This window comes from Lagopus muta, chromosome 2, assembly GCF_023343835.1.
Source record: "Lagopus muta isolate bLagMut1 chromosome 2, bLagMut1 primary, whole genome shotgun sequence".
NCBI lineage: Eukaryota > Metazoa > Chordata > Aves > Galliformes > Phasianidae > Lagopus > Lagopus muta.
The window spans coordinates 24,915,827-24,933,314 of NC_064434.1; the positions used below are offsets into that span (position 1 = coordinate 24,915,827).

The 17,488-nt window shown below is 38.8% G+C and overlaps 1 protein-coding gene across 15 annotated transcripts in view; it reads right to left on the reverse strand.

Annotated features, from left to right (window-relative positions):
• KHDRBS2 (KH RNA binding domain containing, signal transduction associated 2) overlaps positions 1 to 13,614 on the reverse strand; it is a 337,849-nt gene extending 324,235 nt beyond the window's left edge. For 13 of the 15 annotated variants that reach the window (XR_007374929.1, XR_007374928.1, XR_007374926.1 and 10 more), the window contains exon 1: positions 13,296 to 13,613. Coding sequence is in view for 3 of the 15 variants with exons in the window: in XM_048935425.1 (XP_048791382.1) it covers positions 13,296 to 13,386 (91 nt within the window). In the remaining 12 variants the exon portion in view is untranslated. Of the gene's footprint in view, positions 1 to 13,295 lie in introns of all 15 variants that reach the window. The other 2 variants (XM_048935423.1, XM_048935426.1) reach the window with 2 other exon arrangements.
• Between the last annotated feature and the right edge of the window lie 3,874 nt (positions 13,615 to 17,488).

Below are 17,488 nucleotides of genomic sequence, written 5' to 3' on the forward strand. Positions count from 1 at the left end.
TAAGACACTTTCATTACAGTCTCTCAGATTCTCAAGTCATCTTAGTATCAGTGAGAGCTCGCTGCCCAAACTGCAGCGGCAAGCAGAGGCAATATAATACAGACGCTGTCAGCAGTCCCACAGTTAACCAAGCTTGCCTTTTACTAAACAGTGTTTTATTTAACAAAAATCTGTAAGAAAGAAAACAATCCTGTACATCATTATTTAATATAGTTTTGCTAGATATCAGAAAGGCTTTACTGTATTAAAAAAAGTTAAGCTCTTATCCTCTGCCTCTCAACCTGTTGGCAGGGACTCCAGAAACTTCCTGTGAATAGAGTCAGGAGTCAAGAATGTATTTTTGGAGATCACTCTGTCACTTTCAATTGAGTAACACATAGGAAAAATATACCCCAAATACCTTAACTTCTTTTCATTCATGCTACTTTCTACTGAAATTCCATTCCTGTCATAGCTGTTTTAGACAGCCCATGCCTCTCTGCTTTTCTACTACATTTCAGAATGGAGTTTTGCTCAAAAGCAATGGGATAACAGGAAAATTCTTTACCTTGTTTTCTTCAAAGAAAAGGAAATTAAGGGGGACTCAGGAGATGCACGAACAGTTCCCATCCTCATCACAGATTTCCTCTACAACCCTGTGCAAGAAATTTAATCTCCCCATACCTCAGCTATCCATCTCCGAAATATCAGTTCTTTTTTCTCTCTTACTTGTCAGAAAAAAAACGTCTGACATCTATATAGATGCAGAGGTAAGCACAGTAGTGTATCAGTATTTAGGAAATGCTAGTGTATGCATACCAGTCACATAACCCAGGAGGATTTGGGCTTCTGTCACATTTTTTGCCAAACTAAGAACTACCCTTATGGTTTCTGGAAACTATTATATATATATATATATGTATATACACACACACATATATTTGGTTACTATTGAATGTGGAGGTTGGTGGCTCTGCATGTGGCAGGGGGCTTGGAGATTCATGATCCTTGAGGTCCCTTCCAACCCTGGCCATTCTGTGATTCTGTGAAACTTGTAAAGAACTAAATAAAAATTAGCACCATTTAACTTCAATCCAAATTTAACATACTTTGTATTGAATATGTTAATATTTCTCAGCTTTACTGTTGTACAAATTGATCCAAAATAAATTAATCAATAATTTGAGATGCCAAAGTAAAAATTTGTAATTTGTTTTAATTGATACAGAATTTAAAAACATTTAAACTGAAATACCTCAGCAGAAATTTTGTAAAGAAATCTAATACAGAAAGGTTATTTTTTTTTTATTTCTAACATTTGAGGAATGGGTGGAAAGACTTCATGTTAGCTGTAATCAAAATTCATTCAACATAACCTGTCTCAGTTGATATGAATATACTTTCTATAATATATTCACATTTACACTTGAGTAACAAAAACTCAAAGCAAGAAAGACTGCAACATGCAAGTATGGCTCAGCCTGTTTTCCCTGAGAAACACTACTACAGACCAGGAAATCAGCACAAAGTGAAAATTCACCCTTTTCACTCCATATAAATTTTCTTTTAAAATCAAAGTACTCCAATGTATAAATGGAAACAGATCAAACATTGGAAGATTCAAGTAGAAAATTAACTTCGGAAAAACAGAAATTCCACTGTACAGAGTAATGTTTTTAGAAAACAGTCCTTTTAAATTCTATCCCCCAGTGTGATGGTGATCTGAACCAAATTCCCTCAAAGAGTTGTTAGCTATGAGAAGTGCTACCCATAATAGCAACTTAGCATATATTAGCCATTTCACTCCAGAGTCCTGATTCAGTTTAGCAGTTTTTATCTTCAAGCACAAACTCTATGCATTCAGCTACTACATTCACTTATAAACTTCTACTAAGTAAAGAAGTTCACCAGTCAATCAGATTTCCTTTCTAGGAAGTTTGGTGGTATCTTTTTGACACATCTCAGGTTGCTCCTACTAGTTTTAGGAGAAAGCTTCAGGCTTTCTTACTTACATCATTCTGTTCTGGGCTAAGTAACATCTGAACTCATTTTTATTTAACAATTATCTTAAATATTTTATTATTATTATATATTATATTATTATTATTACATATTTTATTCCAACGCTCCTAGACTTTGCTAGAACTCAGTATTTCGCTGTGTATGCAATGAATATAAAAAAAAGTTTTGAAGGTCAGGAATCCTGCAATTGCCAAAAAACCAACAGTGAGCGGGAAGAGCAGCAATATATTCCAACAGGTAGACTAGCCAAAGCAATCAGAGGAAGCAGTACTGGAGTCACACACATGCCTCAAACAAGATATAAGCTGTGCTTATCCACAAATGTCAATGCTATCAACAAGAAAACGTCTTACCTGAAATTTCTGCTAGTCCACAAATTTAAAAATACAAGGTATTTGAAATAAGTGTTTTCTTTCACCAGGCAAGTCAGTAAAACAGAAAAACTCACCACTTCAAAGCATTCTCATAGAATTGTCAGTCATGACCCCTTTAACCCACTGCTTTGTACAATTTTTATATTACTAGTGTGAAGCTGTTTTATCATCTCAAAACAGTTTCATTTGAAGTTACTAATAACCAGCAGTTTTTTTAAACACAGGAAAATTTGTTTCTTGCATCACTGCAAAGGTCACTGCTCTCTACTCAGCTAGAGAAGACCCCAGTTGAACACTTCTTCCAATATAATCACTCAAAATGATCGTATTCTTATAGAAATAAATCTTTTCAGAGAATTAGCATTGTTATACTGAATTATGCTCCATATTGGGGTATACACAAAGGCCTACAGGTATTAATAATTAAATAACAAGTGAAGAATTTTCCTCAAGACAATGCACTTCTCCAACATTACATTAAGTAAATATATTTTAATAGGAAAAGAATAAATACACCCTGGAATGATTTATGTTCTTCTACGGATGAGCATATATAAATGGTACGCTGACACTAACTATAAAATCTATAACCTTTTAAGGGGGAAAGTAAAGTTGTCACAAGATTTTCATAATCATGGAACAGATCCTCCTGGAAGCTACATTTAGGCACATGCAAGACAAGGAGGTGCTCAGAGATGGGCAGCACAGCTTCACTAAGCAATACTTCAAGACAACTGGAAATGTTACAAGGAAAAGCTCAGCTGCTGTTTAGTATAAAATTAGGAACATCACTGTGAAATATTGCTGTGTTTACTTACTGCATAATATAATTATATATGACAGAGTCACCAACAGCGTCTTTAAACACAGGAAACGCAACACTACCAAAATGATAATTGTTCACAGAAGCTTTTCAGAAAGACTTGAACCTTATTTTAATTTCTTAAATGGATAAGGATTTGAAAATGCTTATCAGCAGCTACTTTTATCTATCCATTTCAATTGATTAAAACTTAATTGAAAGCTTCCAGAAGCCCTTGCTGAAGTTCAAAGGTTGGAGATTTCTAGCTTTCATCAGTTTTACTCAGCTAAAGTAGCTGAACAATTTATACCTATTAAATCAGAATTTAGTTCTTCATTGATTTTAGTTTTTCATTGATTTTCTTCTCTATACCACTACTCCCTTTTCTCATACCCTTCTGATCATCCATTGCTTTTCTCTCCTTTTTCTACCCTTCCCTCATTTTGTTTCTTTCCCACCTACTTTCATAAACCTTCCATTCCCTTTTCAACCCCCCCATTCATAAACCTTTAAAAGCCACGAGAAAGGAAAGATGCTCAAGAAGCAGTCAAAAGTAAATTAAGTCAAAACTAATACCAACAACACAGCACTTCTTAGTGTTTATATGGTTGTAGAATCAAATCAAGCTCATGCTCAGTGTTTAAATCAAGAACGTCCATTTCCGCTTCCTAATAAGATCTCCTATCTACCCCAAGCTGCACATAGCTTACATCACCCTTATAATAAAAGTATTATCTCAATCTTGGTAGCAACATAAAAGCTCAGTTCCCTTGCACCTGACATATCATTTCAGATTACACATAGACTGCGTGGAATAAAAAGCATTTTAGCGCAGGTAGTTTGCTTGTATAAACTACAATAAAACCTGGCAACTCTTTTGGATAATAAACAGTGACCAAACTGCTTTCTGACATTGCCTGCTTAACTGGGGATCACTTTCCTTTTCCACTGCTCACTAAAACATTCTTTAGAACATTTTGCAATCCACTCTATTGGTTCCTATACCATCTGCAGGAAGCAAAAAGCAAACCACCTGCCCCACTAAGAGCAGCAGCACAACATTTGGAAGAGCCTAAACTAAGCTACAGGACATACCACAATAGCTTATTTGCAGAGACAGAACAATCTTGCCATTAAATAGCAGTGTGAAGGATCAGAAAAGTGTACAAATAACACCAAAATTGAGAACAGCAGATTACTTTCCATTGATGGATTGTAAAAAAATAGAAATGTAGAATGGATACACTGCTCATATATTTAACTTGATCTACTACACATAAGAAGTTCTTTCAGATTTTCAAATGATGCTGGAAATAAAGCCTACTACGTTACGTACAGATATCAGCGAGATCATCGCAAGCGTAGAACTGTTGAGAGCTCTACAGTCCCTTGCACACAGTCATTCATCCAAAATTAACTCTCAGTTTTCCTGACGAACAACTATCTGAGCACAGCAAGAGAGAAAGGGCCCTTGCATTTCTCCTTTAGATTCTCAGTTCTTAATGTACTCTCCAAATGTCAACACAGAAGCCAGTAAGTCACTTAAGGGTTTGATGCTGCTTATTCAGTACAGGTATGGAATAACCTGTTTTACAAGTAAATTGTGAAGTCACAGATCCCTCTTCACAGTTGTATCAAATCGCACAGTCCCAAAAATTTCGGGAGGAAAAAAAAAAAAAAAAAAAAAAATCAAGTCTCTTTCCCAGCTACAAAGTTAACTCTCTGATCATGGAGAATATATGGCACAATTCCCAGACAGCACGAAGAACTGCTTACCGTAATCTCAAAGAGAAAATGCCAGAAATTGCTGTTAGAAATACCAGAGACATAAGCATTCAAACATTCAGAAATACGGAGTATAAAAAATGTATTCTGCAAGAGTTAAGAAGAAAACTAAGTCTCATAACATCAAAAAGCCATTTTTGAAACATACACAGAGTATGGACTGATTCACAGAAAATTCTTTTAACTTCAAGCACTCAAAAAAGCTTTGGAAAACATGTATATTTGAAATCCTGAGAACATTAAGAAAAGGGTTGTTGTCAAAGGGGTGTGGTTTTGTGTTTCCCCTGCCTCCCCCCTCACCCCCCCATGCTCAAGCTTCCCAAGGGAGCTATTTTATCCTCTCATTCCCAGTACTGCTCTTTGGAAGTTAACCAGCTATGATCCACTGCCTGAGTCCTACTTTTGTTCTTGCTGAAGATATTCCTGCCCACACCAATCTGCAAACCTAAACTGTTTCTGCAAACAGTGGCAGGAATATTTTTCTTCCAAGTGCAAAGCTGAGATGAAAACTCCAGATATTAAAGTAGATACTGTGCATACTAGTATAAGAAAATTACTTTGTCCAATAGCCACAACCTTCAGATCACGAAGTATTTTATAGATCAAAACCTTCACAAGATTTACATCTTTAGGTGTAACCTTTAGTCTCAGTTTCTCATTCTGTTGATGCACACTGGAGCAGGTGCAAAGAAATTCAAAGGCAGCAGTGACCGATCCTATGACTTTTAGGTTTTTCAGATCATGCTAACCCAAGAAGAACAAACTGAAATGCTCACTACCAGCAACACATTTGACATTTTTAAAGAGAGCATCTGCTGCATTATATGCAGTCATGTGAGTATCAAAATATTTTTGTCCTCTTATTTAAATACTGATAATCCATCTTCTATGTTAGCATTATTATGAGTATTTCTTGATGAACCTTCAGTACTCAAACTAAACAGCAAATCCATTTTAGCAGAAAAACTTGGAAATAAAGGACAGTCATAAATTATGCTTAGAAGTTTTGTGTGCTTTTTCGTTGTTGCTTGTTTTATCTGCTGAAAGCCTTAGATAATTTTTCTTCATAATTTTTATTAGCTCCACTATGGAAGATCTTTTAAGATATAGAATTCTGCTGGAACTGAGCACAGCTAACTAAAATACTACAAGATTTACAGAAGACTGTAACACCAGGTCTTTGGTTTGTTTTTGTTTTTTGTTGTTTTTTTTGTTTTGTTTTGTTTTTGCCAGAAAATTGAAAAAAAAAAAAACATTTCATTTGAGAAGTAGTAATACACAATTCTTATACAGCTATTTTCATTCAGAAGCCTTAAGGATTAGTCTGAAAAACAGCATTAGTTTTCAACTTCCAAAGGGAAGTTTTAAAAGACATTCATTGAAGATATATGGCAGAAGGAAAAAAAAAAAAAAAAAATCAAACTCCATCTACTATACACCTCAGAGCTTTACTCTGCATTAAGGTATTTCAGTTGTCTGATCCGCCCCCATAGTTTTTACTTGCTTATATGGCCAAAAATCATTACGTTTAAACCACTTTAAAAGCTGTCCAGCTCCACGTTTATTCTGACATCATAGAAACACAGAATGCTTGGGTTGGAAGGGACCCCAAAGATCAGCAAATTCCAGCCCCTCCTGCCACAAGCAGAGCCACCGATCTCCAGATCTGGTACTAGACCAGGTTGCCCAAGGCCCCATTCAACCTGGTTTTGAACACCTCCAGAGATAGGGCATCTGGGCAGCCTGTTCCAGCACCTCACCACTCTCATAGTAAAGAACTTTCCCCTGACATCCAAACAATCTAAACCTTCCCTCCATGGGCTTAAAATCATTCCCCCTTGTCCTATCAGTATCTACCCAAGTAAAAACATGAAGCACTAAGCCTTACCCTCTTGTGTAACACCCATCCAAGGATGGAAAAATGCAATAGGAACAGAAGATGAACATACTTTCACACTTTTCAGGCAAGATCAGCATACAAACCTGCCTATTCTCTGACATGCATGCTCTCTATTAATGCCTCAAAACCATTTTCTCAACACTGCTTAAACATATATACTGAGTTCAGCTGTGAGGACATTTATTTTTTTTTCCTTCACATTCAGTAGCTTGTTGAAGAAAAGACTGAATTGAAAAAGTTACAAAATGTTTGTTTTTTAAAAAGGCACACTTACACTGAACTGAAATGCATGACAACTGCAGTGACCCACAGGTCAGGAAAACATCTCTTTATTGAGGCTGTGTCTCTAGCTCAAGGTCCAGCTGCTGCATGCAAGTAGGCATGATGTGCTCCTATTTTATTAAATATGAGATAGAACTACACAACAGCTGCAATATCTATGCATTCTGAAACAAGACCCAACACCTCAATTTTTGAAAACCTTCTCAGACATCACGAAGGAACTAGTTCAACTACTTTCACAGCATTTCTCGGTGGGCTAGATAAATGTATTAATTTTCTCATACATGTGTTGACCTTTCTTAGGAGTTTTATGCACTTGTCACTGCTGATATGCTACATTTTGTGGACAGGCTACCTGCCACACCAGATCTGGTTACCAGTCCATACTGCCTGCACAGTATTGAAACAAGAAAAGCATGCATCCAGTGCATCAGGACAGGGCACGCCTGACTTGGCCAGATGGTTTCTTTCTCAAAAGGTGCTGAGATCTGAGGCTGTTTTGGCATGCGGAGCCCAACCATGCCACCTCCTGGTTATTGATGGCCACTCTATTCCACACATTAGACAGGTATATCAAATGCTTGGTAAGTTAACAGTTAACTTCTTTTTTTTTTTAATTCAGCTACCCAGCTATTCCACCTTTCTTAGCATTACCAGCTGCTAATATAATTAATTTCTAAGCTTTAAATAGCATCTATTTTAAGGCACAAAGGAAGAAAAATGGACAATACAGCAGGTGCCTCTGAGGAGATATAAATAAGGAAATAGGTTTCCTAAAAGAATTCTCACAGCAAATAAAGCCACTCTTCTACAAGCAAAACATTCATACTGCCAAAAAAAAGCAACGTAGGATGTAGAGCTGATGAGGATATTGCTATCCAGATAAGCCTCAGCAAATGCCTTTGACCTTCTCTGAAACAGCTGGTACTACGTTCTGCTACTCACACTGAACTGTGCCTTAAGCAGCTGTGCTGATTTAAATAGTGCCATTTCAAGGGAGAAGCACTCCTTTTCACACAAGGACAGCAGAATCTAGCCTTTAGTTATTGCATTTGTATTGTTCCTTCTATGGAAAAGAATTTACTGTGTTTCAAAGGACGTGTTTTCTAAGATCATAGATCAAATGGTTCTAACTGCTTCAGATCTCTGAAAGGAAGAGATTTTTTTTATTATTTTTTTAAAATTACATCTCCACCCCCCATCCACCCCTTAAGAAAGCCCAGATTTTGTGACTAACAACTGCAGGTCAATAAAAACATGGAGAGGTTACTTTATTATACTCAGCCTAACATTTTGTTATTTTGTTCTCCCCAAATCCAGCTATCCCCTGCTATTCAGATGTAAGACATTCCACAAGGAAAAAGCACTTAAGATTATGAAGACACACCAGGCAGTCGTATCACAGTAAAATAACTATTCATGTTTTCAAAAAAGAAAACAACACTGCAAGACTGGAACACCTTCATTTCTGAAGTCAGCAGTACATTCTGGTGATGGAGTATCCTTTTTCATTATTCCATACATATTAGCTGCATCAGTCAACATATCACATAAGGACTGCAAGATAGCCTGCTAATGGCAACAGAAAGATTCCCATTAACTTCAGTCTGTTTTGAATCAAATCTGTGATACCTAGCACATTGCTGCTTTATAGAAATAAGTAGCTGGTATTCATCTGTGGTTTGCACTGATATTATCCCTTTTTATTGAATAAGATCCAAATGATAGCTGTATAAATCTAGCTTCTAATGAAACTCGCATTCCTAAAATACAAGCTCTAAACATTTCTAAGCGCATTTCCCAAATCAACCTTCCAGCTATTCACACTGTATTTCACAGGACAGCAAAGTAAATGATGATTAATACAAACTATTATGTGAACACAGATTTCTTCTCACCTGATGACATCAGAAAAAAACAAAATAAACAGAAAATTGCTCACAGATTAATATTAATGTATGAGTTTACATTAGCATTTTACATTAGCCTTGTTTTAATCCAAAGACTTGTTTAGACAGTAAACCAATAAATTTGTAAATATTTTTTCACAAGTAGTTTGCTATGGAAAGCTGAATAAAAAGTATCAGAGGGCTGACTTCAGAAGGTCAAAGGTTTCATCAACAGCATGTCACATCTTGGATGCCAGATATCAGCTTCATTTCCTACACTGCAAAGACAAGTTAGCTCACATGAAGTGTCCTTGCTCCTGTCCCTAGGTTTTTAACAGGAATGTGCAGTTATGAATAAAATCTGCCCTCCTACATAAAAAGCAAATGCATCTCCAGGAGTCCAAAACATTCAAAGTTCAACGTAAGCCAAAAATACTAGTTGAACATAAGACAAAATGAGTTTCCATTACATCAGCAGTTTTCAGACCAGCTAGAACAATTTTTGCAGGCTAAATAAAAGGCAGCACTAATGTCAGTTGAGTATTAGGGCTAAGTAATGATATACCTTTTGAATAGTTATGCTTGTCCTACAAAGAGCTTTATGACACTGAGCTCTATGAATTTAATTGACATGACTAGAGGATTAACAAATTTATGCTACGCCACATTTTATTATCTAGGGACTTAAGATTAAAGTTAAAGGCTTGACTCTTTGCCTTCAGAATGCCAACTGTAAACCTGAGGTCAGTTGTACTGTCACCACACAGAGAGAAATTAGCTACCTCATTACCCAAGTAATGCTGATATTTCCATAGGGAGAGACGCTCTTACTTTGGCCAGCTCTTTCCAATAGGGCTTTTCTCTTTATGTCTGCATTACAAAGCAGAGCTGGCTTTAATATTATGCAAGATATTTCAAAGCCAGAAATACAAGAGTAGGACTTCTTTATCCCAAGGCACACATAGACAATTAAACAGATACTTTGTCTTATTAAAGAAATAAAAATACAAAACAGAAGCCTTTAACTACCACAAAGTCACTCTGTAGGATCTAGATTTCTCTGGTACCATATCTTCACAGCTCAAGTCATACACTTGCTTTACATACATAATAGTAATAACAATAATCAAACATATGCAAAAATAATATTTATCAGTCACTTGCTAGGGACTACAAGAGGACTCAGCACCAGAACAGCAAGTATCTAAATTCTGGCTGGAGACTGAGATTGTACCATAACAATTTCTGCACAAAAGGTATTATTGAAAAACACCCTGTACTCTGACATCTCTCATCTGGACAAATATTACCTGATCCAATGTAGTGAACCATCTCATTACCAGAAGCAGCACAACCTCACCTAAGAAAATAACCATCTGTAACCAGTTTACAATAACATACTTAAAACTACCCATGAAACAAGTGTGATTCTTTCATCTCTTTCAGGCAGGAACATACAACAACCTGCTTCACAAAACTGTACAGATAATACAGAAAAACCCACTAGAGATTTACCTGTTCTTTAGATTTGCATCTAACAGTTCCCATTAAAAGATGTCTTTCAGTTTTACTGCTGGCTAGATTATTCTATCAATATAAACGCTCAATGCCTTTTGCAAAAGTTCAAATAAACTAATGCAAACTGAGGTAAATGATCACCATCTATTCACACTTCACAAGTTCTCCTAATAAAAAACTTATAAATGGCTTTTCCATTTCTAATGATGAAGTAATCACACAGAAGCTATTTCCTATATAAAAAGGTAATGACCCAGGGGCGAATAAAGTATCTTCTCATTAAGGCATTAACTTAGTCATTAAGAAACTGGGGTCATTTTCATCCACCATGGGCTGCCTCCGATTTTTAGACAAGTTGTGTTTATAACTTCACAATCTTTATGTTAGGAGAACCAATATCCCTTCTCATGGTTCTTTATATTGTCTGATAGATACATAAATTTACTGCCACAGAAAACATTTTTTTGTGTGCTTTATCATACATATACAATGAAGGCTCTAGTAAATGTCTAAAATAAACATCTGTACACCCTTCATGGGTTACGAGTAAATATCCACTGACTCACATACACACCCAACAAAAGTCTACCAGCATGATACAGACTTACAGATTAACAATGCCTGTAATTTACTTTTAAATTAAGCATAGCAAAACACAAAACAAAGCAAACAAAATAATACAGGGAAAGAAAGAGTTGGCTCTTTACAAAGAAAACCAGTGTCATAAGTTGAAATCATACTTCTGGAATGCCTGTGTGCCCTTCAGTGGCTTTACACAACAGCAGGCAGCCTCCCTATCTAGATTCTAACAGCTGACATGAAAAATCACAGCACTTTCAAGTCAAAGCGAAAGCTAGAGGCTCTCAACTCTGAAAGCCAAAGCTACACTTCCATATTTTACACAAAATCTAATGACAATCAGAACAGCTTAGAATACCACAAAAGCAACGCTTGGCTGTGATTGCAATGTATGCAGCTACTTGTGTATTGCTTCTCAAAGAACAGAAATCCAGAGTCATCAGTTCATTGCCAACATATCCTAGAAATAAAGCATTACAGAGGTGGTTGTACCAGTTTTCTTCTGGCATCTGAAACAAATTCTGCCAGTTCTACACATTTCGCTCCTATTTATAACCCAGCAGCATCCAGTGCCTTCATTCTCGGTTCTTCAACTACTTATACACTTACTTCAGTGAAACTGTTTGAATGACAGTCTCCAAAACAAATCTCTAGAAAGCTTGACAGATGGTGTTACAAAGGGTAAAGCCAGGTATCTGGTGTGAATCTGACATTAACATTCTCTACAGTTTCTACAGACAACTCACCTTCATCTTATAAAAATTCACATATACTTAGGCCTCGCTATATAAAGAGGGAAAAAGAAAACTAATCATTTACTCAATCTCAGTTGTCCTACATACATTTTCCACCTAGATCTGACTCCTAAAAATATCCACTGTTTTGTGGGTTTTTTTTGTTTGTTTCTTTTTAAGTTTACCCTGCACACTTTCAGCAATGCTTTGTGCCTTTTCTGCCTCTCACATGCATACACTCAGCAGATAACTCCCCCCTCTGGGAAAAGATCAAACTGCAAGGTGCGAGAAATGCACCCCTATGAGAAATACAGATACATTCTATTTTTATTAGAAAGAACAACCTCATAACAAGCAGTGCAGCTGCCTCTTCTGCAGTGAGATAGCTATAACAGAAATGTATAGAATGTGTCTTTATTCACTCTGAATTTCCAACTGACCAAGCAGGAGCGCTATGACAAGACCTGGACTCAGTACATTTGCTCCCAATCAATAAAGCAGGTATTTAAGGAAGACGATATAAAGGGCTGCTGACATAGGGAAAGATGCTTACTGCTAACATAATGAGTTTTAAATAGTTATGATTGCCCCTAAGACATAATAGAACTTCAGAAATTATTCACTTCCCTGAGTGAGGGCAATTTGAACTGGCAACTTCCTCACAGGCCCATCCATACACTTTTTTGCCTTGGTCTCACTTACCAACTCCATAGCTTGCCCTGATTCATGCTTCAGTCTTCACTACTTTTTTTCTAAATGTAATGGAAATTTTTACAGTGAGTGTCACACACCTCACAGGAAACTAGGAAGTGTTGCAAGCACCTTAGGGGATGACACTTCTATGCATGCTGAAGTGCTGCACCACAGGGCCAACATTCAGTAACCACATAAATTATAAATCACAAACTTTCTGAAGATCCTCCAAACCAGTTTGACTAAAGTGAAGAGCACAGAATTCAGAATTAAGCATAATGCAAAACGTTACAGGTAGCATATTCTGGATCTCTACAGAAACCAAAGCGGAAATCATTGTGTCCTGGATGGAACAGTGTCATGAAACCAATAATTCATAAGCAGCCAATGCCCACCACAGCGAAGCAGAGTGAAACAGCGCTCTGCTAGCGCTGTAACACCATTACAGTACGCACCTTACTGCTTGAGTACGAGAGGCGAGCTGCAATGAGTTACACGAGATCCGAGCGTTCCTGCACGGCGCGCACAGCCCCGCGAGGTGGCCCCGGGCCGAACGACGCTGTGCGGGACTGTGGCGCACGGTCCGAGCGCTGCGCCGGCGACCTGCGCGCACCACGCGCACCCCGGCACCCACGGCCACGCGTGGCCCCCGCGCCGGCTCCGAGCCGGCGGCTGCCGGGCAAGGTGCCTGGGAACGAGGAGAGAGACGCACGGTGGCGGGCGGGAACGGAGCCTTACCGTCGGCCAGAAGGCGCATGGCGTGCACAAAGGAGGGATCCAGGCTGTCCTTCTCGGCCATCAGCTCGGGCAGGTACTTCTCCTGCTCCATCGCCTCAGGGCCGCGCCGCCTGGGCAAGCCGGGGCGGGCTGCGCGGCCGCCGGCTGCCTCCTCAGCGCCCGCCCCGCCCGGCGCCCCACGGCTCGCAGCTGTCGCCCGGCCCGGCCTCCCCTGCCCGGGGGGCGCTCCCCGCCCCGGCACCGCCTCCGCCGTCCCCCGGCCGCGCAGGGGGGCGGGGGCTGGGGAGTGCGCGGCTCCCTCCGCGCCTGGCACCGCCGTACGTCCCGGCCCCCTCCTACCAGTGAGCGGCCCGCTCCCTCCGGCCGTCTTAACAAGGGAGGCGGGGCGAAGAGGGACGGCCCCGCGCTGCTCCCATTGGTGGAAAAGCCCCTCGGGCGGGGCCAGCTCCGGAGTTCAGCGCCGCTATTGGCTAGTGAGCAGCGAGAGGCGCCGGGCGGTGGGCGCGGGGCTGAGGGGCGGCAGAGAGGGGCTGCGTGTGCGTGCGCCTGTGTGCAGCGGAGAGCGTGCGTGCAGGTGTGCGCTGCGCGTGCCCGCGTGTCTCGCAGTGTGGCTGTGCGCACACCTGCGGCTCCGTGGGGCCCCCGTGCTTGTGCACGCGTGCTCGCGTTGTGTTGCCGTCTCTCCGTCGTTGTGGGAGCGTGTGCTCGCGGCCGTGCCTGCGCTGGTCTGTCAGAGGCCGGGAGTGTGCGGCCGCGTGGGAGGGGCTGTGGCTGGATGCACTTGTTGTGACTCTGTCCGTGTCCGTGTGTCTCGCCTCACTCTCATGTCATTTATAGCGGCTGGTGAGCGCTGTCCGTAGTAGTGAAGATGAGGGGCGAGCGCTGTCCGCGGTGCTGAGCGCACACGGCAGGCGCTGCCCTTCATCCAGAAGGCGCGGGCGGGACGAGAGAGGGGCTCGCTGGCTGAGCTCCGTTTCGGCAGCATGGGGCTGCGAGATTGCATCTTTCCTGAGGGTGTGATCGGAGAATCTGCAATCAGGCACGGCTGTTTAAGCAGTGCACTGAAAATGTCTGCCTGTGGCTGCTGTGAATAGCTGGGGAGTGCTCAGTAGGTGTCTGGTGGTCCAGAGAGGAAGGAACTATCTCTGATGAGGAATTCCATGCTGCACCTTCAGGAGTAGCTCTCTGCATCTCCAACAGTGCAGAATTAAAGCAGTCATGCAGCTAAAACGTCTATATTTGTAGTTAAGAAAAAAAAAAAAAAAGAAAGTGAGTTTAGTATACATTGACTACTGGTAACAGCGAATTTAGTACAGTTTTTTAATTTTGAGAGTAAACAAAAGATGCTTAACTGATATTTAACTTCATTTATGGGACCTCTAGGACACTCTAATGAAGAACACTATGTGTTATGCTCAATATGCATGTGAGATTATTTCCTAATTCTTACTATTCAGACAACTATCTGTTTATTCAAATGGAATAAATAACTGATGTATGATGTCTCTTGTATTATGCACTGTTTTTTTTTTTTGTTTTTTTTTTCTCTAGTTGTTTGTGTGTTTATGTGTGTGTTGTTTTGAAATCTATATTTTTTATTTTCTTTTTTCTTTTTTCCCTTTTTTTTTCATGATGAAGAAATGAAGAAAAGTAAAAATATGACAAACAGTCTATGAGGATTTTGAAGACACTGTGTCACTACTGCATAGAAATGAGCTCTGTCATGTTTTCAAAATCCAGAGATAAATGCAGACAAATTTTACTGAATTTTCTCTCCAAGTGCAGTACAGTTGAGTGGCTACATGTGTTTACAAAAATATGTAGAGACTGTCAATGACTGAAATATACTATTCTATCATATTTTCAGGGGAAACAAAAACAAAAACAAAAACCTGACAACTGAATTCTCTGCTGAGGAACAGAAGTGGGAAATCTTTTATTTCAGAAAATTTGCCCAAACACTTCAGAATCAAGGAAGAGTGATAACAGAATTTAATGATTTAATTGACAGTTAGTTTTTCTGCAAATTGCATGTGAAAAAGGCATGTCATCCTTAAAGCTAAACAAACAAATAAAACAAACAACAAATATAAAACAAAGACAAGCACAGGACTATTTATTTATTTATTTATTTATTTATTTATTTATTTATTTATTTATTTATAATTTACCCTGATCCAATTTACTGTATGAATAGGTCTTTATTTCTGGTTAACAGCTGAGTGAGAAATAGCATACTGTTTGCAACACAGTTTCGAACTTTTTTAGTTGAGCACACTTCAAAGCATATATCTGCAGTTCTGTTCATCAGAATATTTCAAGCTGGTGTTCTTCAGTTTAGAAAGAGAGAAGACAAGTGATAGGTGCATTGTATTTAAACATGTTCAAGACTAATCTAAGCCATCATGATTCAGAAGCCATACTGGTCTAGTAACCATTGGAATATACCATAGGATGATACAGGATCACAGAAAATGAGTCATGGGTCTTTCCATCGGTTGGAAGAATAGTGTTATCTTAGTTTAATTGTATTAAACCTCCTTACATTGTTGAAAGCCTTGATTTAAATACTTTTATGTTTATTAAGCTACGTTCATCTAACTACTACTTTTGTCCTGTGTAAAAGGAGTAGAGGGCAGGTTTGCATGCACGTTCTATGGTCAAGTATAGAGAGGCAATTTTTCTTTAAGTTCAATTTTCATAAGATTGAATTGAAAGTTAAATTGACTTTCAGTGATACTTAGGCTGCACAGCCATTGAGATACTTTTGTGAATTTTGCCTGAGACCTCGTTAGAAATAAAAATAAAATGTTATTAAAATCTGTCAGACAAGAAACATAGACCTCTAATGACATCAAGCATTACTTCATTGCTAGTTGGAGATCAATTTTTTCATAACTACTAAAACTCAAAGACATATTTTACAACTTTTTAGTTTGAAGTGTCAAGCCAAATTAAAGTTTATCTGTACTGTATTTTATTACTAAGTGTGATAATGAAGTGATCAGAGCATACCAGATTATAGCTCATTTGAAGATAGAACAGGTAAGTCACTGTATAAATGATTATGTATTCTTACCAATGCCAACTAAGTATACCTGTTGTGTATTATCTAGTCAAAGGCAGTGGAAGCAAACAATTGTGGGAATAATTCTGAATTTTCTAAGTGCTTATTTTAAAAATTATGAAGTCTGCTGAGAACATGCTGTAGACAGACTGGCCGCTGTGAGCTTATTGATAATAAGTTATGCATCTAAAGCATCATATTGAAATCACTGTAATAACTTAAATGCATTTATGTTTGTATGTGTGAGTATATATAGGACCTTATGCACCAAAGATTAGATTTATCAAGAGTTTTCCATTTTAGAAATTCCATTAGCTCTCAAATTTGTTGCGTTTCACCTGCTCTAGCCTGGGCAAAGGGTTATCAGCTTCCTGAAATGATGCTAGATTGGGATAAAAAACAAAGGTAGTTTCCCCTAACTATTTTAACTGTACTTTTCTCTGAAAGTGGAATTATAATTGATGATATAAGGAATAACGAATCAACAATACATATGCAAGATGGAGGGAATGTCTCCACCTCCTGATAATACCTTTGTATGTGATGTTTCCAAAAGTAGGTGTACATCAACAAGAACACAATTCACGATAGATCACTTTTAGACTAGCCTCATCCACAGAAAAAGGATTATGGACTAATGCAGGTGATTAAATTCAGTGGAAAAATCATTATTTCACAGAATCACAGAATTGTAGGGGTTGGAAGGGACCTCCAGAGATCATCGAGTCCAACCCCCCTGCCAAAGCAGGTTCCCTACAGCAGGTCGCACAGGTAGGCATCCAGGCCTGGGCAGCCTGTTCCAGTGCTCCGTCACCCTCACTGTAAAGAAGTTCTTGTGCAACTAGTAGAGTTTGGATGTTTCCATTTATACATCTGAGTAAATGCTTATTTTCTTAGAGACAAACTATACAAATTGGTCTTTATTCTGTTTAAATCGTATAAATAAACTTCAGTTAAAAATATACCATTAGTTATTTCCTTCCAAAACATCAAATAATTTCACAGATTTGGTGAGTCTTGTACTCCAGCAGAATTCAGAGTGAATTCCAGGTGTACAATCAATGATGACTCGTGATATAACTTGGTTTATGATAGTCATATGACAAGCTTTGAGATCATCAAGACA